This window comes from Podarcis muralis, chromosome 6, assembly GCF_964188315.1.
Source record: "Podarcis muralis chromosome 6, rPodMur119.hap1.1, whole genome shotgun sequence".
NCBI lineage: Eukaryota > Metazoa > Chordata > Lepidosauria > Squamata > Lacertidae > Podarcis > Podarcis muralis.
The window spans coordinates 30,981,556-31,007,611 of NC_135660.1; the positions used below are offsets into that span (position 1 = coordinate 30,981,556).

Below are 26,056 nucleotides of genomic sequence, written 5' to 3' on the forward strand. Positions count from 1 at the left end.
CAGCAGATATTCATGTGGGAACCTGTCTCTGTATGCACATCAGTGCGCCTGGATTGCGGCCACTTGCTGTGAGCCAGCCAGGTATTTTTCATCAGCAGCTTTGGTACGGCTTCCATAGTTTAAAATGGAAAGAATCTGCACACAGTTCGCTGAACTGTAGCTACGGCATGTAAGGGCAGGTCTGATGTGCACTTAAGCCCATGGAAGCCCACAACACTTTTGAAATCTAATTGGGGCTACCCACCAGGCAACAAACTCCCAAAGTGCCTATTTCCAATAACATGTTCCAAAGGAGCAGCCACAAAGTGGCTTTTTGGAAGTGTTTCCACAGTGCAGCCAGCTTGGTCCGCCTGTTGCAGTCAAAACAATAGAGGATCTTGCGGCATCTGAAAGATGAATTTCTCATGGCATAAGAATGCCATCATTGGCGCCGCAAGACTCTTTCAGAATTGTTGCTGTTTTCTCCTGGAGCTGGTACCTTTACAGCACAACTCTATACATTTTGAATCAGAAAGAAGTGAGCTTCTCCTTGGTATATATGTTTATGTATAAGGCTGTGGTCTTAAGATTTTTTGAGCAGTGATGCACAAACCTTCTGAAGGAGTGGCTACTTAACTTGGGGTACTTCTGAATCCTTTGCTGTCACTTGAGGCTCAGGTGGTCTCAGTGGTGCACAGTGTCTTCCATCAGCTTCGGCGGGTGGCCCAGCTATGCCCCTATCTGGACAGGGATAGGCTAACGACTGTTGTCTATGCTCTGGTAAACTCTAGGTTAGATTACTGCAATGTGTTATACATGGAGCTGGTTTTGACCAGGGCCGTCTTACACATAGGCACTAGGGGTGCAGGGCACCCAGGCACCGGGCTCTCAGGGGTGCCAGTCCAGGGCCCAAGAGTTGAGTCCAGGGAAGAGCCCGTCTGTCGGTTGGAGCGCCGCGGCGGGCTCTTCTGCTGTGCCATGAGTTCAGGGGTGACCGAGCAAGCGAGACACTGAGGCGGGTGGCCAACTCTGCCCTCCTGTGCGCCTGGGACTGGGTAACCTGGGGGGGGGGGTGCTGGATGGATCTTTGCACCCTGACACCGCATATGCTTAAGACAGCCCTGGTTTTGACCTATAAAGCCTTAAATGGCTCAGGGCTACAATACGTCAAAGGCCACCTCTCCCCATGTGATCATTGCTGTGCTGGTCCCGGGGGGAGGTTACCGTGGGGCGAGGTCCAGGACCTGAGTCGAGGGTCGGCAGACAGTCCTCCACAGGTGAAGCGGGGTCCAAAGCGAGGAGCCGGGCAAGGACAGCAACTCTGGAGGAACAGGACTGGGTGCTGGCCGAAACAGCTCTTCAACGACATTGCTCCCGCAACCTGGGACCGGGCTGACTGGCCTTTATCTTCTCTGAGGCCAGGGGCGGCCCCGGCCCCCAGGAGACCCGCCTCTCCTGGCCTTAAGGAGAGCACTCCTCCTGGGAGAAACCAGTTCCCTCCGCCTCTCTGCCCTGAGCCTCTGCAGCTCAGGAGAGGCTGGAGGGTTACTGGACCCAGGGGGAGACTCACCTTCCCCTGACAGGACTGGGAGAGGCGCACCTGCAGGCACTGTGTCATCAACCACCTCCGGAGCCAGAGTGGATTCATCTGGTGCCTGCTCCTGAGGACCCGGCACAGGTGCAGGCACTTCAGAATCAAGGCCCTGCCCCAGTTCAGCTGGCCCTGGAGGCGGGGACTCCTGTGCAGGCTGGGATTCCTCTGGTTCAGCCCCTGAATCGGATTCCCAGGCCATCACAATTGCCCTGTGATCATCATCTGAGACCCTTCTTTGTGTGCCTGCTCCATGAGAGGTCTGGAGGGTGGCAACATGAGAAGGGGCCTTTTCTGCAGTGGCTCCCTGTTTGTGGAATGCTCTCCCCAGGGAGGTTCACCTAGCACTTTCATGACATATCTTTAGGTGCCAGTGGAGAACATTTCCCTTCTCCCAGGCCTTGGGCTGATTAAACAATCTATGGCCTTTTAAACTTGGGGACAGGTATTCTTTTGTTTGTTTGTGATTATGTTATGTATTTATTTTACTGCAAACCACCCTGTAATCCTCAGATGAAAGATGGTGTATAAATTTAATCAAATCATAATCATCACCATACTCACCCTCAGGGCTTTTTTTCAGACAGAACTTGCCGGAACTCAGTTCCAGCACCTCTCAGGTGGGCACCATTGCCATTATAAGAGAACACACAGCACTGTGGATTTGTCAGGGCCTGGACTGGGGAGGAATGGTGGGAGCCTCCCCTCTGCACCTTCCCGGGAAGAAGAGGACAGTGTAGATTTAGAACAGTGGTTTGCTGAAGGGCATAGTTCAGAGGCTGACGAGGGGGAAAGCTGGGATATATTGGGGGAGCAGCAGGAAGGAGAAGCATTGCGGGAGAGACAGTTAACAGACTCAGTGTCTCTTGAAAGCATTCATGATCCTCCCTCTCCCAAAACCAGGTGGGCTGTGCAAGTAGCAAAACAGAAATCTCAGAGGCAGAAAGCACTGACCAGCCAGTGCAGGGGTGACGTAGATTAGGAGGGACTGAAGTGGTGGGACTTTACTTGGAGCAATGCCATCATTATAGAGACAGCCTTCCTTTGTCTCTCTCTGTGAATACTGAATAAATTACGTTGCAAGAACTCTCAGTTATCTGCCTCTTGACTGCCAACTGGGGAGGGATCGTAATTCCCTGAAGCCTTGATAGAGCCTTGAGAGTATTTGGGGTCTACGGAGCGCAATAAAGCTGTGTGTGTGCTTTGGCAGGTCAATAAGAGAACAAGGGAGGTGTTCATGGTGAGTTTTTTCTAGAAAAATAGCACTGCTTATCCTAATCATCATGATCCACTTCAGGTGAATTTGTACACTTGATGGGATTGAAACTTGGAGCCATAGGCAAAGTAAATATGAATTGAAAGCTGTCCCAGGTCCTATTGATATTTGCAGGGGTTACTTCTAGGTAACTTTCAGGGTTCAAAGCAATGTGAGGTATGCCTTAAGTGCTTTTACCTGTGCATACGAAAGCACACACACAGTAGATTTTTAAAATATATTTTTCATTTGAACAGCCAACCCTCATGTCACATCACAAACTTCTTTTGAAACAGCAACTTCATTAAAAAGCAGTTACTGTATGGAGGAAACAAAAATCTCAGAAACAGAAATCTGCAGCCCCATCAGGCAGATTAATCTATTTATGCCACCTCCTAGATAATGCGATTTGGATCAGTTTATAAATCCCATTTATTCTTATGACAAAATATTACTTCCTCATTTTAATGAGCACAGACAGTTGATGTGCTCATTGTTCTTAAGTTTATTTCTCCTCTAGGCCTGAACGAATCTAAAACTTGCCGGAAATGGATTTGGAATGACTGTGAACAAATGATATCTTGATTTTAATTTTTGGACTACGGTTTATATACATGTGTTAATACATTGTCTGCATTCACACAGGCCCTGGGTGAAGATGGCCCTGCTCGCCGTCTCCCCCAGGCCATTTGAAAAGCCCAGCCTAAGATACCAGTTAAGGCTGGGACATTTCCTCCAGAGGCAGCATTAGGTGGCAGACATCCGGCAGTCGGCCAATATCAAACAGGCTTTGCCCCTTTGGCTGGATGGTGAGGAGATAGGAAGGCTATTTTAACTGCTTGAGAAAAGTTAGTGAGAATATGTTTATATTTATTTAGTGAGACGAAGGCTATCTTCTGATTGGAGGAAAGACACCATTTTTCTCTAAGGGGATATGAGTTTTAGAAGATTTTGGTTGGTTAATTTTTTATTTTTTTAAAATTGTATCTGCCGCTCTGGGTTTGGGGAGGAAAGGTGGAATATAATTTCAATGCATAAATAAGTTCAATTAATATAAATGACTCTCCTCTCTTTTCTGTCTTTCCTCCATTTTCAGCATCCCTGTTTGTTCTGCCAGCCCATCCATGGCCATATTGGTGTTGCTGCTAAATGCTGGATTGATCTCAGGTAAGACCACCAGAATCCATAACTTGATCATGGATGAGGAAGCTTATATCTCTGAAACCTGAGTAGATGAGCTGGGCACAGTTGGTTTTTCTCAGCTGTGTCCACCTAGGTACTCAAACTGAAACAGCTTGTGCTTTGAAGCTGGTGTTGCTGTGATATGTAAGAATTCTGTGTCCCTTAACATAGCCTCCACGTTAGGCTACTTTATTGCACTATGAGCAAGGCTGCCTCTAAGCTAGGGGTGGGGAACATCCAACTGTGGGGTTTATTAGGTCTGCCAGGTCTTATTGGATGGTCCACAAGGCCATTTCAGTCAAGCCATGCCTGCCTGCCTGACACCTGCCTGATATATGTTATATGCCATACATCTACTGTATTTCCAACTTAAGAATGGAAAGCGAAATACTGGTGAACAACAAAAGAGGTTTAAAGATACTCTGAAGGCAGATCTTTAAAAAATGTAGTAAAAGCATTGGTAACTGGGAAACACTGGCCTGCAAGCGCTCCAGTTGGAGAACAGCCTTTGCCAAAGGTGTCATGGACTTTGAAGAAGCACAAACTCAGGACGAAAGGGAGAAATGAGCTAAGAGGATGGTACGTTTGGCAAACCTTCACCGTGATCAACTCCCTTCCAGAAACCTATGTCCCCACTGTGGAAGGACGTGCGGATCCAGAATTGGCCTCCACAGTCACTTATGGACTCACTGTTAAAACTCTGTTTATGGAAGCCAATCTTACTTGGCTATGAGTGATTGCCAAAGAAGAAGAAGACATCTGGCATTATCTTGAATGGACCTTCAGGAGACCTCTGTGGGCATGTTATTGTGAAGTCAGGTGACTGAGATTCCGTTCCCCATCCTTGCTTTAAACAATGGGAACTGCTGTTAGGGGAGGCAATTGCTGCTAGATCACAAACAGGGATGGGACATTGTGATCCTACTATGCCTGTGCTACTAAGCAAACTGCCGTGGCTTCAAGTCCCTTTTTATTTCCCTGAGCTTTTAAGAAGCCACTTCAATTCTGCTGACTACAGTTTTGCTTTTCGCTTATTTCGCTTATTATACTTTTTGAACTTCCATTTTAATTGTGCTTTTTGGGAGGAAGCTGCCCTTGAAATGGAACTGAAGGGCGGTATAAAAAAATACTTAATTAAATAAAGGGTAACAATCTGCATGCAAATTGCACATTATTTCCTACATAGAGGACGTGATGTCTAGATGGGAGTTTTGTAAGCTGTGAAATGTCCCACGGTGATGTCAGCTTCAGGCAATCGAGTTTCTCAGCTTCTTTGAACCCAGGCTTCCAGTTTTTGCCTTCCTGTACAGGATTTCATGATCACAAGCACCAATCAAGTTTGAGGTCCCAGATGTACCCAGATTATTGCGTAGAAACTGACAATGTACGCTTGTAGCAATATGTTATGCTGGGTAGTCTTAAAACAGGGCTCACCAAGCTTTTGGGACCTCTGCACACATTTGTAAACTGGAGAAACTGTCGTGAGCACCACATACACATACTAATCAATCTTATTGGCTTAAGCAGAATGTCTCTTTCAAACCCAGTATCAGTGGGGTGACAGGCGCAGAGGACACAAGGTTGCCACATTGGTGACTCCTGTCTTAAAACATCCCCCACAATGCGAACTGATAAAATAGTTCTGTAGAATCAGCTGTTAGAAGCCCCACTGTATTTTTTTAAATAGCAGCAAATACAGTACAGTGGTACCTCGGGTTAAGTACTTAATTCGTTCCGGAGGTCCGTAGTTAACCTGAAACTGTTCTTAACCTGAAGCACCAATTTAGCTAATGGGGCCTCCTGCTGCTGCCGTACCACCAGAGCATGATTTCTGTTCTTATCCTGAAGCAAAGTTCTTAACCCGAGGTACTATTCCTGGGTTAGCGGAGTCTGTAACCTGAAGCGTATGTAACCTGAAGCGTATGTAACCCAAGGTACCACTGTAATAGGAAGGCAGTGGAGGATTTACCCTGCCATTTTCCAATGGTTGGAAAACGTTTTGGGATGATGTGGGAATCGAAAAAGGAAGCACTGATTTAGTTAGGCTCGAGGCAGATAACTACTGATGTGTTGCTTGAGAAAATTGGACTTATTTTTGAATTACAGGGAATGTTATCTAAACCTGCATAATCCATCCTGAAAAGTGAAAGGGGGGAGGGGTAGCTCCACCAAACCATGCAAATTGGACCTTTCTTGGTTGACTAAATACATTTGAGAGAAGATTGAAAGGCTCAATCAAGAGGTACAGGCATTCCACACATGCCCAAAATAATCCATATGCTTTGGAGAAGTTTTGGATGTGTACGCAAATCACTGCCATTTATAATATGTGCTTGTTCACACGAGAAGTGGCTTTAGCACCAACGTACATAGGCATCCTTTGTTTCCCCCACAAATTTCAATGTGTCTAACAAGAACAATACAACAGATATCCGAATACGTGAGGCTTGACAGGGTGTTACGAAAATTCTTCATACCATCAAACCTTCATGTGGTGAACATGAAGCTCAGGGTCCCTTCCAACTCTATGATCACACTTTATGTTGCAATACACGCTCTTATCTTGCTAAATATCATGCTGCTCTACTGGATACGGGACCATTTCTGAACACAATTCAAAATGCTGGTTTTAACCTCATAAAGCCCGAAAATGGTTTTAAGGTGAGGGCACCTAAGAGACTCCATGCTCCTGCCTGAAGTGCCCTGGCCATTGAGATCACTCCTGGAGACCTCACTCCACGTCACTCCAGCAAGTGAAGGGGAGACAGGGCCTTTTCAGTTGTAGCGTCCAGTTTATGGAGCTCCCTTCATGAAGAGGTTATCCTGATCCTGTATTTATTTTTATTTATTTTTGGGTGCCAGGGGGAAACTTTGCCCAGGCCTTTTAATGTAAATTTGGTGTTTATTAAATTTTAAAAACTACCCAGAACTTGGATGTTGTATTGCTTTTTATTGTGGTTATGTGGTCCACTTTTACATTTCATTGATTATTTTCAATGGATGTTATCGGATTTAACTAAACTTGCTTTTGGTCTTGTATAACTTTGTGGGCTGAAGAGCAGGATAAAAATATCTTAAACAAACAAGATGTTCCTCTTTTTCGCACAGTGCTGTCTTTTGCCAGTGTTCAGCTTGCAAGTTTTTTTTTTCTTATTCCAGAATCAAATATATCAGAAAAACTGCTGTCTTCAGATATATTTTTGGGTGACATACTTTTCTTTTTAAAGCACATCATACGACTCTCATACGGCACCACTTACGCTGAGTGTTGTGTGACATTTATGTGTTTCTTTGTTTTCATATTAAAATAGTTGTATCCAACCCATTTCCCCCCCAAAATCATGGTGGCTTTCAACATTTGTATTCTATTAAGCTGATTTATTCAGTTGATTCCTGATTAAATAAATAAATAAATAAATAAATAAAATCTGTACTGCTTGGCTGTCATCTTCCCCAAGTGTCCAAGTAAAAAGCTTAGAATTATATTTTGTAATCAGTAAGGAAACTACAATAACAAGCAAGGGAAGAGAAGCTTGCTGCTGCACAGCACAATCTATGCATGTTTTACTCAGAAGTAAATCTCACTTTGTTCAATGGCATAATTTCCCAAGATAAGAGAGCATAGATTTGCAGATGAAGCCTCGATCCCAAACACACTCACCTGGGAGTATGCCACTTTGAACTCAATAGGACTTCTGATTAGACATGGTTAGGATCAGGGGTCAGCAAACTTTTTCAGCAGGGGGCCGGTCCACTGTCCCTCAGACCTTGTGGGGGGCTGGAGTATATTTTGGAGAAAAAAATGAACAAATTTCTATGCCCCACAAATAACTCAGAGATGCATTTTAAATAAAAGGACACATTCTACTCATGTAAAAACACGCTGATTCCCGGACCGTCCGCAGGCCCGATTGAGAAGGCAATTGGGCTGCATCTGGCCCCCAGGCCTTAGGTTGCCTACCCATGGTTAGGATTGTGCTGTAAGTCTGCACCAAGTAAAGAAAGCCTAGCAGAGTAAGAGCCTGTCTATTAGACAGTAAAGTACGTTTATTCCATGCTACTATTCTTGATTGAGGGGCTTTACAGGAACAAGAGACGCCCAAGGGAGATTTTATACCCTCTGCTCAAAAAATGCCAAATAGCCATTTGGGGCCAGAGGTGTGTGGGAGTTTCACAAGAGGACTTGTGTTTTCATGGGAAAACAGTTTCTGAAGGAGCCGAATGCATCCCTTCCACCCACCCACCCACTCCTTCCGTCTATGGGGCTGAATACTAAAGGTAAAGCCTGTGTTTGCTTCTGCCCCTCATCTAAATGGAGCACAGGGTTCCCGGAGGCCAGAGAACACACAATGGCTCTTACAGAGGCTGTTGTTAAACTGACAGCAAAAGGCTTCATTTTTTTTTTTTACACCAGTAGCAGTTTATTTTTTTTTTTTATAAAATTTTTTATTGGTTTTACAGTATTTTTTAAAACAAAACAAACATATAAAAAGACATACAAACGTGTATAATTTCATAACCTTTTTTTCCTAAACCTTATTTCACAGACTCCCCCATACCTCCCCTTTCTGCATCCCAATGTCCAAAGTTTTTTAGCAACTTCTAAATATTTCTGTCAAGCCTCTGTCCTTTTAATCTTTCCTTCAGTCTAATCTTATATCACTGTCACCCTTTCTTTCTCATAACCTCAACATTCTAGCATTCATCAAGTTTATAATAGTCCTTAAGATAAATTTTAAATTTCTTCCACTCTTCTTCCGCTGTCTCCTTCCCCTGATCGCGGATTCTGCCAGTCATCTCAGCCAGTGTCATATAGTCCATCACTTTCATTTGCCACTCTTCCAGGGTGGGTAGATCTTGTGTCTTCCAGTACTTTGCGATGAGTATTCTTGCTGCTGTCGTAGCATACATAAAGAAAATTCTATCTTTCTTTGACACCAATTGGCCGACAATGCCCAAAAGAAAGGCCTCTGATTTTTTAGGAAAAGTACATTTAAGTACCTTTTTCATTTCATTATATATCATATCCCAGAAAGCCTTAATCTTCGGGCACGTCCACCAAAGGTGGTAGAAGGTACCTTCAGTTTCTTTACATTTCCAACACTTATTGTCAGGCAAATGATAAATTTTTGCTAGCTTGACTGGGGTCATATACCACCTATAGATCATTTTCATAATATTTTCCTTTAAAGCATTACAGGCCGTAAATTTTATACCTGTATTCCACAACCATTCCCAGTCAGCAAACATTATATTATGACCGATGTCCTGTGCCCACTTAATCATAGCCGATTTAACTGTTTCATCTTGCGTATTCCATTTCAGCAGCAAATTGTACATTCTTGACAAGTTCTTAGTATTGGGTTCTAACAATTCAGTTTCTAATTTTGATTTCTCCACCTGGAAGCCAACTTTCCTATCTTGTTTATAAACCTCCATTATTTGATAATAATGGAGCCAATCACGTACTTTAAGTTTCATTTTCTCGTGACTCTGTAATTTCAATTTGTCTCCATCTTGTTCCAAAATTTCCCAATACTTTGGCCATTTGGCCTCCATATTGGGCTTTTTGAGTGCCTTGGCCTCCAAGGGTGACAACCATCTAGGGGTTTTATTTTCTAACAAATCTTTATATCTTAACCAAACATTGTACAGTGCTTTTCTAACAATATGATTCTTAAAGGCCCTATGCAGCTTAATTTTGTCATACCATAGATATGCATGCCAACCAAATACATTATTGAAACCCTCCAAGTCCAAAATGTCTGTATTCTCGAGGAGCATCCAGTCTTTCAGCCAGCAAAACGCTGCTGCTTCATAATACAGTTTTAGGTCCGGCAGGGCAAATCCCCCTCTTTCTTTAGCATCTGTCAGGATTTTAAATTTAATTCTGGGCTTTTTGCCCTGCCAGACAAATTTCGATATGTCTTTCTGCCACCTCTTAAAACAATCCATCTTGTCGAGGATTTGCAAAGTTTGAAATAAAAATAACATTTTAGGCAATACATTCATCTTGATAACTGCAATTCGGCCTAACATTGATAATTTCAAATTTGACCATATTTCTAAGTCTTTTTTAATTTCTGACCAACATTTTTCATAATTGTCCTTATACAAGTTCAAATTTTTAGATGTCAAGTGAACCCCTAGGTATTTCACCTTCTTAACCACTGTCAAACCTGTCTCTTCTTGAAATTCCTCCTTCTCCTTAACTGTTAAATTTTTTTCTATGACTTTAGTTTTTTGTTTGTTCAGTTTAAATCCAGCTACCTGGCCAAATTGTTGAATTATCTCCAACACCCTTTTCGCACTAGAGTTTGGCTCCTGTAAGGTCAATACTAAGTCATCTGCAAAGGCTCTTAACTTGTACTGTTTGTCTCCGACCTGTACACCTTCAACCTGCTGGTCATTTCTAATCATATTTAGCAACACCTCCAGAACCGAAATAAAGAGCAATGGGGAAATTGGGCACCCCTGTCGTGTTCCTTTTTCTATCTTAAGTTCATCAGTTATCACATTATTTACAATCAGCTTCGCTTTTTGTTCAGAGTATATCGCACCCATACCATTCTCAAATCCTTGGCCTACCCCCATCCCATGAAGATTCTTTTTCATAAAGCTCCAGCAAAAGGCTTCAGGGAAGATGGACAAATGTATTGGTAGACCTGGGAAAATAGAGGTTTGAAATGTTAAATAAAAATGGACCAGGGCACTGACTTGCATCTCTGAGCCTGACCAACATGCCTACTCCTAACCTTTTCCTGGAAAGCAATGAACCAAATCCATCGGAATGTAAAAAAATGAATTTTCAACATCAGCATCAGGCTCTGCAAGTAATATTGACCTCAATGGAACAAGTAAAGTGGCTCATAAAAGATCACAAACTGCAATCCTGCTTGAAGCTAAGCTGGAGAATCGCACTGAAAACTAGCAGTTTGGCAGTCCCGGGTGAGGGGAATGATCCAGCGAAGGCATTTTGCAGTCCATTGATTTCAGTGGTTCAGTAAGGCCCATTCTCAGATGGTTCTCATGGAAACCAAAGGTCCTTAACTTTGGTTTGACCGTGCCCTTTATTTATTAAAAACGAACAAAATTCTATCAGTGTAAGGTTATTAAAAATTTCATGTGTGTAGTCTGATGAAATTTGCCAGATGGGATGAAAATTATTTCCAGAAATCCTCAAATATGGTTATGTGTATATAGTCTAGATTTCTAGGCTTAGAAACCATTTTTTCATTGTTGCATTTTTTCATATATATAGGGACGCGGGTGGCGCTGTGGGTTAAACCACAGAGCCTAGGACTTGCCAATCAGAAGGTCGGCGGTTTGAATCCCCGCAATGGGGCGAGCTCCTGTTGCTCAGTCCCTGCTCCTGCCAACCTAGCACTTGGAAAGCACGTCAAAGTGCAAGTAGATAAATAGGTAAACGGGAAGGTAAACGGCATTTCTGTGCACTGCTCTGGTTCGCCAGAAGCGGCTTAGTCATGCTGGCCACACTACCCGGAACTGTACGCCAGCTCCCTTGGCCAATAAAGCGAGATGAGCGCCGCAACCCCAGAGTCGGTCATGACTGGACCTGGTCAGGGGTCCCTTTACCTTTACCTTAATATATATATATTTAAAACAGTCCACGAAAGACCTCCATTCTTCTATAAAAAGTTCATGATTTTGATCTCTTAATTTTGCCGTCAGCTTTGCCATTTCTGCAGAGCCCATTACTTTCAAAAGCCACTCCTCCTTTGTTGAAACCTTCTCCTCTTTCCAATTCTGTGCATATAATGTTCTAGCTGCTGTTGTCACGGACAGAAATACTGTAGTTTGGTCATCAGCTTTGGAACATCCGTTCCTATTATATCGATAAGAAAAGCTTCTGGTCCTTTGGGAATAGCCCATTCATTGTTAAATTTATGCAGGCTACTTTTTTTGGAAAGCAATTAATAAATGAAATAAACCAATAATAAATAGAGATGACCAACCTTTTGACATGGTGGTGTGAGATATTGCAATCTGTCCTCCAAGTAAGAGTAAGTGTGTGTGTGTGTGTGTGTGTGTGTGTGTGTGTGTGTGTGTATGTGTGTGTGTGTTGGTGAAATGGCTTTCAAGGGCTTTGGATGAGCTTATTAAAACATGAGACTAATTTGGCCATTTCAGCAGTGTAAACTTGCTAATGTTTTAAATGTGTTTTCTTCTGGAAAGAACTGAATCCTTTCCAACAAGGAGCTGCACAATAATAGAACCAGGCAGGTTGAAAGCAGGCCATGTTGTTCTTTTCATGAGCAATAAAACAGAAAAGAACTGCGACAGAACAGCAAAGAACAAATGCTATGTCAAATTGCTTTGGAGTGGCTCTGGTGTAAACAAAATCAGAATACAGGCTTATTATAAAATGCAGGTATTGTAAACACATGGATCAGGCCAAAGACCCACCAGGTCCTGTATCTTGCTCTCAGAGAAGCCAACCCGATGCCTATAGGAAGCCCACAAACACAATCTGAGCGCAACAGCACTCTCTCCTCTTGCGACTCCCAGCCACTGACATTCAGAGGCATACTGCCCCCAAAAGTGGAGGTATATAATAAATCTGTACAAAGTTATGCTCGGTGGATATGTTGCAGATACAGTGGCACCTCAGTTTACGAACTTATTCCGTTCTGGAAGTCCGTTCTTAAACCGAAACCGTTCTTAAACTGAGGCGCGCTTTCCCTAATGAGGCCTCCCGCCGCCGGTCCCCTTCCACCGTTCGGATTCCATTATTAGACTGAGGTAAAGTTTGCAAAACCAGGACACTACTTCTGGTATAATAATAATAATAATAATAATAATAATAATAATAATAATAATTTATTATTTATACCCCACCCATCTGACTGGTTCTCCCCAGCCACTCTGGGCGGCTTCCAACCAAATATCAAAAACAATACAGCGTCAGACATTAAAACCTTCCCTAAACAGGGCCGCCTTCAGTTGTCTTTTAAAAGTGAAATAGTTGTTTATTGCCTTGACATCTGCTGGGAGGGCGTTCCACAGGGCAGGCGCCACTATCGAGAAGGCCCTCTACCTGGTTCCCTGTAAGCTCACTTCTCGCAGCGAGGGAACCGCCAGAAGGCCCTCGGTGCTGGATCTCAGTGTTTTGCAGAGTTCTTAAACCAAATAGTTCATAAACAGGGCTGTTCTTAAACCAGGCATGTCCAAAGTCCATTCTGGGGGCCTAATCTGGCCCCTGTGGCAGTTTATTCCCTGGAGTAAAAAAAATCCCCAAACCAGCTCAACAATTATAAAAAAAAGCTCAACAACTTTGCAGTAAAATCCTTAAAAAAAAACTTTGGTTGGCCCTCACGCATGTTCACTTCATCAAATCTGGCCCTCTTTGAAAAAAGTTTGGGCACCCCTGTTTAAACTGAGGTATCACTGTATTGGAGTCACAAGTAGGATCTGTAATAAAGCGTGGCAGTGTGGAATGCTCTTGTTCACGGTTCCCATTAGTCGTGACCTGTTCCAGGACGCTCCATTCCATCTCCCCATTAACACTTAGCATTCCATGCCCACTGAGCAACGTCAGCCCTCATCAGGCTCGCTCTCTCCCCTGCCCCCACTCCAAAAGTGCTTTTGTTCTTCTGAAAACCATTAGATTCGCCAGTGGCGTAGCGTGGGGGGTGCAGGGGGGGCCGGCCGCACCGGGCGCAACATCCGGGGTTAGGGCAAATCCGCGGGTTAGGGGGCGCAAATCCACGGGTTAGGGGGCGCAAATCCACGGGTTAGGGGGCGCAAATTACTTGCCTTGCCCCGGGTGCTGACAACCCACGCTACACCACTGAGATTCGCTGAAGCTTGCCAACGCCTCCATCTTGTGCATGGGTGGTGCCGTCTTGGTTTGGCTATATAAGGATTAACATGCAGAGTTTGCTGTCAGACAGGATTTAATTCTGAAATCATTTACATGGCTTCCTCACTTTGCCCTGTATTTATTTCCCTTGTGGAGGTTTGCATGTTTCTTGTTTTCTGTTAAAAGCAGGGCTATATCTTCCCTCTCTTTTCAGGTGTACAACTTTTCTTGGAAAGTTTCCAGTGAGTAAGAATGGATTTGGTGGGATACAGGAAATTATAAAACAGAACTACTGGGCTTCTTTAATCAAGTGTTGCGAGTATTTTCACATAAATAGACAAAAATCAATCCTCTCTCCCCCCACCGTGCCTAATTTAAGCCAACAAATCTTGCAGATACTTAAGCACAGGAAGTACAGTATGTAACCATTTCTTGTTATTTGCATGAACCATTTTTTAAGGTTCTTTTTATCTAAACTGCCACTTATCTTCTCTTACAAAAATGCAGAGGCACACTAGCTATCATTACAGAGTTATCTTTAAGCGAGCGATTGTGGGTGTTCTGTAAGCAGAAAACCTGTGTGGATCAAGCAAAGCATAGCTCAGATCCCAGTAATAACAACACAGAATTGAAATGGAGTCCAACAAGATAAGCTGCGTAATTAACTTTTTTTTAAAAAAAGTCTTTTGAATAAACTGCATAATCAATAACAACACTTAGGAGAAATTAATTGACAGTCCATGCTTGATTTTTACCTTAAAAAAAATGAAATGACCACAGTGGGGGCACATTTTGTATTCTCATTTTGTATTTTTCTGTTGTGAACCACCCTGGGATCTTCAGATGAAGTGCGGTATACAAATTTAATCAATAATAAATAAGAATAATAATTTAGCTTGCCCCCCTTTAACACCCTTTCCCTTAAACAACAATCTGGTTCAGAACCAACATTAAATTTTATTGTCCATGGCAGGCTGTTCTAGAATTATTTAATACAGCTCCCAGGAGATTTAAGAACAGCATCTTGTTGTTGTTGTTTAGTCATTTAGTCGTGTCCGACTCTTCATGACCCCATGGACCAGAGCACGCCAGGCACTTCTGCCTTCCACTGCCTCCCGCAGTTTGGTCAAACTCATGCTGGTAGCTTCGAGAACACTATCCAACCATCTTGTCCTCTGTCGTCCCCTTCTCCTTGTGCCCTCCATCTTTCCCAACATCAGGGTCTTTTCCAGGGAGTCTTCTCTTCTCATGAGGTGGCCAAAGTATTGGAGCCTCAGCTTCAGGATCTGTCCTTCCAGTGAGCACTCAGGGCTGATTTCCTTCAGAATGGATGCGTTTGATCTTCTTGCAGTCCATGGGACTCTCAAGAGTCTCCTCCAGCACCATAATTCAAATGCATCAATTCTTTGGCTATCAGCCTTCTTTGATGGTCCAGCTCTCACTTCCATACATCACTACTGGGAAAACCATGGCTTTAACTATACGGACCTTTGTTGGCTTCTAGCAAAGTCTAGTAGTGAAAGGGACATAGGCACTGTTCAGGTGGAAGGAGAAGTCAGGGTGGTGCATATGCATTCCAGGTTTGTTCATGTAATGCTAACCCATAGTTTAATGCTAAACCAAAGATTGGGGGTAGGAAAACTTATTCATCTCAAGCACCAAATTCAATTCTGGGCAATGTTCCAGGAGGCACATACAGTACTAGTGGTAGACAGGCCAGAGGCAAAAGTGTTTGGAGTAACAAATATAGGCTAGTTTACACACACACACACACACACACACACACACACACACACACACAGATGGGCAAGAGGCATTATCAGAGTTCAAAGACATGCATGTGTTTTTAGCTTTCACTCTGTTTTAGTTAGCTACTTTTTTGTAAGTCACACCCAGCTACTTTTTATCTGAAAAAGTTACTAATAAGTGCAACAAATAATAAATCAACAGTCATACTGAGTCGTGCTTACCAAAATGTGTGTGTTAGGCATGTATTATTGAAAATAACATATAAATGCATTATGTTAGGGAAAGTCACACACAAAATGTGTACATGGGGAGAAAATATTCGTGGGTTTTCAGGAGGGCTTCAAGATATAAATTGCAACCTGACGTGGTGGAAATGTGGGGTTTATCGCTGGAGAAATGAGGAACTGAAATTGGCAGACTCTTCCTACTCTAGTGTAAGCATACAAGGGGCATGCACAGATGTCTTTTCCTGTAAGAATGAGAGATTTCATTCAGGTTATTGCGTTTTCTGAGCTGTGGCACACTACGGATTTCTGAGTTCTGCCTTTAAAAAGAGTGAGGAAGCCTCAGGCCTTGAGGGTGATATTACACACTGATGTTCAAGGAAGGTATAGAGACCTAAATTTTTTTTCCAGGCCCAGGAATAATCAAAGGAGCTGCTGCATCTGTTCTTCCTCTAGAGAGTATTTTACAGACTTTGCAGATTATTTGTTGGCTGCAGGGCCTTCATAATAATGGTAACAGCATCAACAACAAAATCCCCCACAGCACATCTAATTGAGGCATACACACTTGAAGGCAGACGCTGCTGAAAGGATATGCTGAATATTCAGGGTGATGTCCCTTTAAAATAAGGAACGTCATGATATAGCAGCTCTTCCCTGCACTGTGGATGAGCAGAGGTAAGGAGGGGGGGGGCACAGGGCTGAGAAAATAATGATTTCATTTGCATACTTGCAGAAAAGCGAAGGCCCAAGATGTCCATTGATCAAGCCTCGTGTTCAGAAGCTACCTCGCTTCTTTGTTTTACATTTGTTTCATCCGAGCAATTTTGAGTAGAAGAGGAAAGCCAGCAAGGAGCTTTAGAGCTGTTTGGAAAATACCCGCCATTTGGTGCAATCATGTGCATTCCAAAAGGATGTAGTAAAAGGCCTCTTGGAGCCAAGGAATAAAATTAAGCTGAATCAAGGATGCTTTCAGAGAACATCTAGAGAGAATGGCTTAGACGCTAAGAGCAATAGTGGGTGGGTGGGTGGGTGGAGGGAGGGAACACACTCCAAAATTCTTCACTCCTCCCCCATTTAATAGGAAACGTTGCGGTTTGAGTTGTAGGCTTGTGATCTTTTAAAATTACGAAATCCAATTATTTTAAAATAATGAAGAGAACAGAACAGAAGGAAAAAGTTGAGTCAATATATTTGTTAGGTTGCTAGGCTTGATCTATCGCAAGGTCAATAGTGCAGAGGCAATGCTAAAAAGCCATATATTTTCTCCAGCATGAAAATCATCATCAGAATCATCAAAATTAATTGGAACACCATTTAGTTACAGAATGTTCCCAGGGCTAACAGTCCCAATGCTCTGGCTCACGACTCAGAACATGGAAAGTATAGTAGTCAAGCAACGAAAAACATGGCAAGGTTTCCTCTTAATCAAACCTAGTGTTGCCTTTAAAAATGAAGCACAAAATCACACCTGAAGATTTCAATCTGATCCTTGAAATGATTACTTTCTCAAGTTAATCACAGAAGAAAGGCTGTCCTTACTGATAACACAACCTCCCCTAACCCAGTTTTGCAAATACAGTGGTACCTCAAGTTACATATGCTTCAGGTTACAGACTCCGCTAACCCAGAAATAGTACCTCGGGTTAAGAACTTTGCTTCAGGATGAGAACAGAAATCGTGCAACGGCGGCACAGTGGCAGCAGGAGGCCCCATTAGCTAAAGTGGTGCTTCAGGTTAAGAACAGTTTCAGGTTCAGAACGGACCTCCAGAATGAATTAAGTACTTAACCCGAGGTGCCACTGTATTTATGCAGGAAGCACTCCTTCCTGTCTCTTGCACACTAAGGCCATCTTGCAGTGGCATTACACCAAAGGGAGAAGAGGTACTTTTGCAAGTAAGTCAGGGGCTCTCCTGCTAGTCCGGTGCCACAATCAGGAGTAGCACTGTCTCTTTGCTTAGTCCTCCAATAGGGCATCTCAGAATGCCACCTCTTTATCTTCAAGGATCGTTTCCTTGATGAAAGATGGAAATACTGCAGTCGGCAGCAGTGTTCATGCAGAACTTGTTTAAAATGCTCATGTTGCCAGTGCCGTTTTTGCATTTAGATGGCTGAAAAATGCCCCTCTTTTTTGTGATTTTGCCGTAAAAGCTCAACAACTTTTCTATCCTGACTTTCTGTCAAGGGGGTGGAAATGCAAATGGCAGGCACGCCACCTAAGTCTTAACTTGGGCCCTCATCTTCATCCTCCAGTTAAACCAGTACCATACCACAGCTGTGGCTTCTCACAGAGAATCCTGGAGCAGTTCCCCTTCCAGAACTACAATTCCCAGAGTTCCCTGGGAAAGAGGGATTGATGGTTAAACCACTAGAACAAGTTCTGCTAACCTTAGCAAGTCAGTTCCCAGGATTCTTTGTGGAAAGCCATGACTGTTTAAAGTGCTATAGTACTGCTTGAAATGTATAATAGTGCTTGTATAGTTCAGAGGGGGCCTACGAGCTCATTTAGTTGTGTCTAACAATACATCCAATAAGCAGAGCCAGGGATTCAGCCTGTGATATGGATGCCCCTAACAAATAATATAAAATATATGTGGGAAAAGCCTAGTCACTGTCTCTCAGTCTAACCTACCTCACAGGGTTGTTGTGAGGATAAAATGAGGAGGGGAGATTATTATTATTATTACACCAGATTGAGTGCATAAAAGGAAAAGGTGGGCTGTAAAAGTAACGGAAACCTATGTCCCCACTGTGGAAGGACGTGCGGATCCAGAATTGGCCTCCAGAGTCACTTATGGACTCACTGTTAAAACCATGTTTATGGAAGACAATCTTACTCGGCCACGAGTGATTGCCAAAGAAGAAGAGAAGAAAAAGAAAGAAAGAATCATAAGGATTTTATTATTTATACCTGGCTCATACTGTTACACTTACACTGCTGGTGTCTGTATCCCTTTGCACTCTGTGCCATAGGTAAAAACAAACATTTTCACAGAGGCTATATATTGCTTCACTGTGGTCACGGAGAAACAAAGAGCATTTCTCCCTCTGTCTCGGCAGAAGAGTGATCAGGAAAGGCAACTCAACCCTGTAGATCCTTGGTGATTTTAAAGGGCTGGGACACGCTCTGAGATACAGTGGTACCTTGGTTTGCATATGTCTTGGTTTGCATACGTTTTGGATTACAAACACGTCAAACCCGGAAGTGTGTGTCCCTGTTTGCAAACTTTTTTTGGATTACAACCCATTTTGGGGGGGATTACAAACCAATTTTTTTTGGAGGCCCCATTGGCGAAAGCGCGCCTTGGGTTACAACCTGTTTTGGTTTACAACCGGACCTCTGGAACGGATTATGGTTGTAAACCAAGGTACCACTGTACTGTTGTGGAAGAGAGAGGCATGGTGCAGCTTATCACTCACCTTGGGACAATAACTGGCCAGGCTCTCCTTCCTGTGTCTGAGGCAGTATGCCTTTGCATGCCTGCTGCTTAGAGTCACAAATGTGGAGGGTGCACTGCAGTCCTGCTTGCAGGCTTATCATTGGGGCTTCTGTTTGGCCACAGTGAGAACAGGATGCTGGACCAGGTGAGTCCTGAGCACCATCCAGCAGGGCTCCTCCTCTTATGCTACTCAATCCTGGTAAGTAAGCAGGCAAGCAAACTTATCGCCTGTCCTGACCACCAGAAGCAAACCATTCAATAGAGTCAAACTGAGGAAGCAAACCCTATGCCTCAGTGGCAGCTGTGTCCCTTGGACCACAATGGCAACAGTGTCACTGGATCTAATAACGTCAATTACATTGTCAAGGGCTCATTTGCCTGCCTGCCCCTACCATCTCATATGTGCTTTTCCTTTGCAGCCCGGCCTTTGCCAGCTGACACGAGCCATATGGATCTGTCCCTAGGTAATACAATATATTGGACTTTTTTTTTTTCTTCAAAAAAGAAAAATGGGAATGCTCTCCACCTCTGATCCTAAGCCTGCACCTCTTAAACATTAAGCAACAAACTAAATAAAGAGCATTTGGAGTGGGAGATGTCAGCCTTCAGAAATCTGAAAAGAGCTTCTTGGGCAGGCATCCCCAAACTTGGCCCTCCAGCTGTTTTGGGACTACAGTACCCATCATCCCTGATCACTGGTCCTGTTAGCTAGGGATGGTGGGAGCTGTGGTCCCAAAACAGCTGGAGGGCCAAGTTTGGGGGTGCCTGTTCTTGGGCTTTGAAACTGTTTCCAGAGAAGGAACCGGTGCTGGTGGGAGAGAGAGACTGAGTTTTCCATCGGGATAGCTGGATTCACCTGTGCCGCTGATGCATTTGATTCTGCCTGCTCAGAACACACCTGGAATCCTGTATCCAATCATGGGAACCAGAATTTAAGAAAGATTTTGGCAAGCTGGAATGTGTGCAGAAGAGGGCAACTACCATGATCAAGGGTCTGGAAACCAAGTCTTATGAGGAATGGTTGAGGGAGCAGGGTATGTTTAGCCTGGAAAAAAGGAGACTGAGAGGAGATATGATCACCATCTTCAAATAACTTAAGAGCTGTCGCAAAGCAAACTTGTTTTCTCCTCTTCTAGAGGGTAGGACTTGAACCAGTGACTTCGAGTTACAAGAAAGAAGATTCCGGCTAAACACCAGGAAGTACTTTCTGACAGTAAGAGCTGTTTGACTGTGGAGCTGTCTCCCTCGGGAGGTTGTGGACTCTCCTTCCTTGGAGGTTTTAAGGAGAGGTTGGATGGCCATCTGTCAAGGATGCTTTAGCTGAGACTCCTGCATTGCAGGGGGTTGGACTAAATGACCTTTGGGATCCCTTCCAACTCTAGAATTCTATGGTTCTGAAGGCTCCTAGGGCTGGAGGGTGTGGCAAGGCCATTGCCTACTGGCCAAAACAGAGTCTCCCTCTCCTCACATTCCTGGGTGGAGCCCCTCATCACCACACTGAAACCTGAAATCCGCCTCTGCAGCCATGCGACCCTCTCCAATAGGTGGGGGCAGGGGCTGGCAGAGAAAGGGGGAGGCGGCAACTTTCCCTTTTTAGCTTCAGGTGGAGAAAGGGGACCGGTCCGCCCTGACAGAACTCCTCGCTTAAATCTTAAATCTCTTGCAGTGCTGCTGAAGATCTCAAAAAGAAGCTGTTTGCGAAGTCATATTATATTGATGCTGCCTTTTGGTTCTAGTTGGGCGGCGGGGAAGCAAAGACTTTGATGCAAACACTTTTTAAAAAATCTACCTTGTCACATTGACGTCTTTGTCTGCATTCTCTTCACTAACCGGCAACCCACGAGGGGGCGCTGTTGGTTTATGTTGGAAGCTCTTCCTCGCTGGAGTGAATGAGGAGCGCAGGAATCCACCCCCAACCTGTTCTCTGTGTGGGTCGCAGCCCTTTTCCGCTCAGGGGAGGGGGGAAAAGAAAAGAGAAACCCACCCACACCAGTTCATGGGTTCTTTTGCCTGCTCCTTTCTCCCCTCGTGGACTTTTCCTTGCGATCACTCCCTGCGTATGTTGAAATGTATGCAAGATGCCAGGGAGGGAGGGAAGGGGCGGGTGACACCCGCTTCATCCGTCGCCTGCAGTTAAGCGAGAGCGGGTGGTGATCCACTCGGAGAAATCCTCTCCAAAGCGATCTATCTATGCCTGGATATTGTGGTTTTGCCAAGAAACGGGCACCACACGCCATGCACAATTTCCTGCGCCTCGCTTCCTATTGTCTTTCCTGTTTATCCAAAAAGTTTTCAGACGCCTCCCGTGCCGTCAGTTTCTCTGGATCACCGGGATCGGCAGCGCAGTGTCGGTGTGTGACCCTTTCGTTTACTGTACTTGCACAAAACCGGCTTGGCCGAGAAGCCGATTAAAAACAGTCTGCCTGTCAATGGAGAGACTGGGGTGGCAGAAAAATAACTTGGCGGCTCAGTCAGTGCTCTCGGTTTGGAAAGGTGGCCGGCAGCTTATTGCAACAATACCGCGCGCACGCACACACACACCGGACAGAAAACCCCTCTCCCCCTTCCCTTCCACCCAACCGTTACCCCCCCCCCCCCGGGGAAGATCTTTCATCCAGAGATTTTTCTGCCCGGAAAAAATAAAGGATCGCGATCTAAACCCGGGTTTAGCTGGCGAGGAAACGGCGCGCGCCAGGCAGGCAGGTACCCCGCGCGCAAAATCATTTCGCGCCGTATTGGTCACCTCATCCTAGATATTATCTATCTAAATATAATTCAGATAGTCAAGTTGTTTGTTGTTACTGTTATTCTTAGTCTCCTTTTAAAGGGGAGTGCAGTTGTTTCATCAAAGATTTTTAAAAAGAAAAGGAGCCGCTTTGCTAATCGCTTCTTTCCAGAGGAATCCGATCCAAAACCTCGCTTGTTTGCTCTCCAAAAAAGAGCCCAGGGAAACTCGGGCTCTGTACTGACGCGCGCCGGGTGCGTTTGTGTGTGTGAAGTAATGAACACGGAGCAGCGTTTCCCTGCCCGGCTCGGAGGGATTCTTCAGCAGGACGGCGGGGATGGCGATGCCTGCGGTCGGGGAAAGCTCAGACACTTTCGCCCCGTTGGACAAGGAGGCGATGGGCGGGAAGTAGGCGCGGCTTGGGACGGGGCGGGGCGGCGAGGGGGACGGGGCGGGGCTTTCTTCCCCAGCAGCGCCTCCGACAGGCGGGCGGGCTTGATGGACGGCTGTACGTCACGGTCCCTCCCCCGCCCCCTTGGCAATGTCTACAGCCTGCTGCACTCCCAATTTAAGCATTTATTCCACTGGGATAGAGGAGACCGGAGCAGCGCTGGCACCAAAAAACCATGGCTGGGATTGTATATTTCTTCACCGTCTTGCCGCTTCTCTTTGGGATTTGCGAGGGGGTTACCGGCTCTCGGGTATATCCAGCCAACGAAGGTGAGTGGGAAAATAAAATTTAAAAAAGCGACGGGGGTTGGTAGTGGTTGGTACCCCGGGCCGATCCGAGGCTCCATCCATCTCCTCTTTATCTCCGGGGTTTGGGGTGCTCCCCCCCAGCACCGTCTTCCAGCGGTAGGGACCGTGAGCGGCCGGCAGCGCGCGCGCTTTGCAGGACGCGCTTGTGGGCAACTTGTGCGGCCAGGAGAAAGTTCGACCCAGGCGCCTGCCTTCCGGACGGACCGATGGACGACCTCCCGGCTGGGCTCCCTCCCTCCGTGCCAAGCGAGGCTGGACAGCCGAAGGGGAAGCGTCGCCAGGGTGCTTCTCCACCCACCTACCCGCCCACCCGTCCTGCTTCCTTTTGCCGGAGCTTCGCCCCGCAGCCAGACTCCCCACGTCCGCCCGCACCATCGCGTCGCCCCCTGGACTGGGAGAGGTGGAAGTTTGGAGCGGCGGCGGCGACGGGGCGGGCTGCAGCCGCCTCGGATCCTCGCCTTGCTGGGGAGCTGCGTTTGCCGCAGACGCGACGTCCCGGCGCGCGCGGCGCAAAAGCGCGTGGGAGCTTGACCTGGATTTTCCGAGATGCCTGGAGCCGACCTGCTCGCAAGTCACGCCGCGGGACCCGCCGCCACGCCAGGAAAAAGGCCCTTTTTATTTTGCGGACGGGGCCAGATCCTTCCCTTTTTGCACCCCTGTAAAATCTAGGTTAGAGCCCCAAAGTTCAAAGCAACCCTCGCTCCCTGCTCCGTCCGCGCGCCCTGGCTTGCTGCATTCCGCGGAGGGTGTACGAACTGGGCATTGTTGTTCTTATTATTATTAGTCTTCGTCTTGGAAAGATGATGAGGAAGGAAGGAAGCCTAAAGATCTTGGTGTTCATAAGACTGATGTTACGTAACCCGGGACACGCGCGCGCTTACACACACACACGCAGTTTCCTGGAGTACCTGTCTGGCTTTGCATATATCCAGGTGGCCTGCACGTTCCTAAACCAGCTTGACAAGAAGGGGTGTGTTTGTCTGCGCTGCTCCCTGTTTGTGTGTGTGTGAGAGAGAGATGCCCGTGTGTGTCCATCTGCTCGCGATTTGGCTCCTGCAACTCCTAGGGCAAACCTGGCCATGGTATAATGTCAGAGGCCTGGAAATCACCTGGTACAGAAGAGCACAGATGTGCAGTTTAAACTTGAAACCGAGAGGCAAAGCATTTTCCAGATGGATTTGCCTGTGCCTGAGATATCCCTACACTCTTGCATTTTTTAAAAATGCAACGCTCTATTCCCCCCCCCCCTTCTCCCTTGTTTTTCATCATTTTCTTTGCCATCAGCAACTCAGTCACACTGTCTTCCCACTTTCTTGTTTTCCGTTCATTCCAAGGGATGGGAAAGCCTTATCCTCTCTGGTGCAGGAGCGCTGGACCAATCTGAGAAGGCTTTGTCTCTCTCTCTCTCTGTCTCTCTTAAAATAGTTTTTGGTTGGTTCTTCTTGATCTTCCAAAGGGAGAAGAGGCAATGTGTGCAGAAATTGCAAATGATCATCATTGGCTTAAAAACAACAACAAACTAAATAAAATATAACCATTCCAGTCAGAAAGGATGTTGCATTTGTTTGTTGTAGTTTGAAACCCTTATTTATGATTTATTTAGAACTTGTGGTTTTTGTAGTCTGACTAAGGGAAAGCCTGGGGGGGGGGGGAGAGGAACTGAGGGGCTGAGATTTCATTGAATGTCTCAGCGTCTTTAAGTTAAATCTGTACCAGGGGAGCCATTTTTCATGTCCCCACCTCTTACTCCATCTTTAACAAGAGGCTTAGGAGGTAGAAAGAATGCAGCGGTGGGCCTTAGTACACACTTAGGTTCTCCCCCCCCCTTTTTTTTTGTTTCCTACAAAATTAATACCCCCTCCCTCCTCACTCAATGCATCCAATCTCTTACTCCTAGAAATATTACCCTGGAAGGTGGATTAAAAGGAAAATACACCTGGTTTTTTTCTTGCAAGTGTCATTAAACACCCAGAAGGTGATAACAAAACATATTGGGTTCAGTGTTTATGGTGGCAGTGATACACCAATTTGGATTACACTATATGTCAAGCTGTGTGCTCCACCTGCTTCAGAAATTCACCGACATACCCCTAAGAGATGTGTAATTCATGAAACAGAAGTGACGGATGGTGTAAACAAGGACATTTATTACAAGACAAATGAAATTACTTTCATGATACTTATTATTGGAGTGTCTACATGTTACATACCTCGTTTCCCACCACAGGTATATATAAGCCTGTCCTTTCACTCTTCCTCAGCTTTGTAAATCCTTAGCTCTTTGTGAGCAAGTCCCTTGAAGACGACAGTGATACTTTCTTCACAAGACTGTTCTGCATGGCTAAAACCAGTGGCACATCTACATGGGAATAAACCCCATGGAACACAGTGGGGCTTCTGATTCAGTGCAGATAGGATTGTGCTGCATATAAATGAGAGGGCTAAATAGAAGCATGGCTTATCAGTAGTAAAATGATTTTTACTTGATTTCTTCAAGTGTTTAACCGCCAGGCCGTTGGCCTTGCAACACCTTTTGTACAGTTGTGGGGCGTAGTTCAGAGCATGAGCTGTGAGCATGGAGGTTCTCAATTCATAGAATTGTAAAGGAACCCAAGGGCCATCTGTTCCAACCTTCTGAAGTGCAGGAATATTTTTGCTCAGTGTGGGGCTCGAACCCAGGACCCAGAGATTAAGAGTCTGTCAACTGAGCTATCAGTCAAGAGGTGACTCTAGGATAGGGTCAATGGGGTTCCCTCCAGAAGTTGTTGGGTTCCCACTTCCTTCAGCCCCAGCCAGTATGGCCAATAGTCATGGCCATACCACATGGGATACCTTTGCACTAGGAAGGCACTATGGCAGTAGGTGCAGAATGGGAATACTAAATCTGTCTTGCCCTGTAGGAGTGTTGTAAAGGTTACCGTGATGTGTGTATCACATTCACCACTGTGGAAATTCAGTGATCCATAAAAGAGTTAGTTGCATTTAATTAACAAATTAACCATACATAACTGAAGCCTCATTAACTTCCACCATGAGATCTAGGCAGTATGTCTAAACACAGTGGTGCTTACTCCCAAGTATGTGGGTATGCATGATTATGAAGCATTTGGGCAGGGATCTGACTAAGGGGCTCATTTCTTATCAAGGTAACCTTTTTACTGTATCACGGCCACAAAGTTTGAATAAATATTGATCTCTAATTGAAAGTAGTCCATGACCACTGGCGTGACTGGTTAAAAAACAAAGTGTTGATATAAATCTTGTCTGAGTAAGGATCTTTCTTCTCACATGTGGAAATAGTCAGGTAAAATTTTTCTAAAAACTTCGC

The 26,056-nt window shown here is 45.1% G+C and overlaps 1 protein-coding gene across 1 annotated transcript in view; it reads left to right on the plus strand.

The window, feature by feature from the left end:
- Nucleotides 1–22,539: 22,539 nt before the first annotated feature.
- Nucleotides 22,540–26,056, plus strand: part of EPHA4 (EPH receptor A4) — a 159,302-nt gene continuing 155,785 nt past the window's right edge. Inside the window, exon 1 of the mRNA XM_028731050.2 lies at nt 22,540–22,689. Within this exon, the coding sequence (XP_028586883.2) occupies nt 22,596–22,689 (94 nt within the window). The 5' untranslated portion in view covers nt 22,540–22,595. The remainder of the gene's footprint in view (nt 22,690–26,056) is intronic.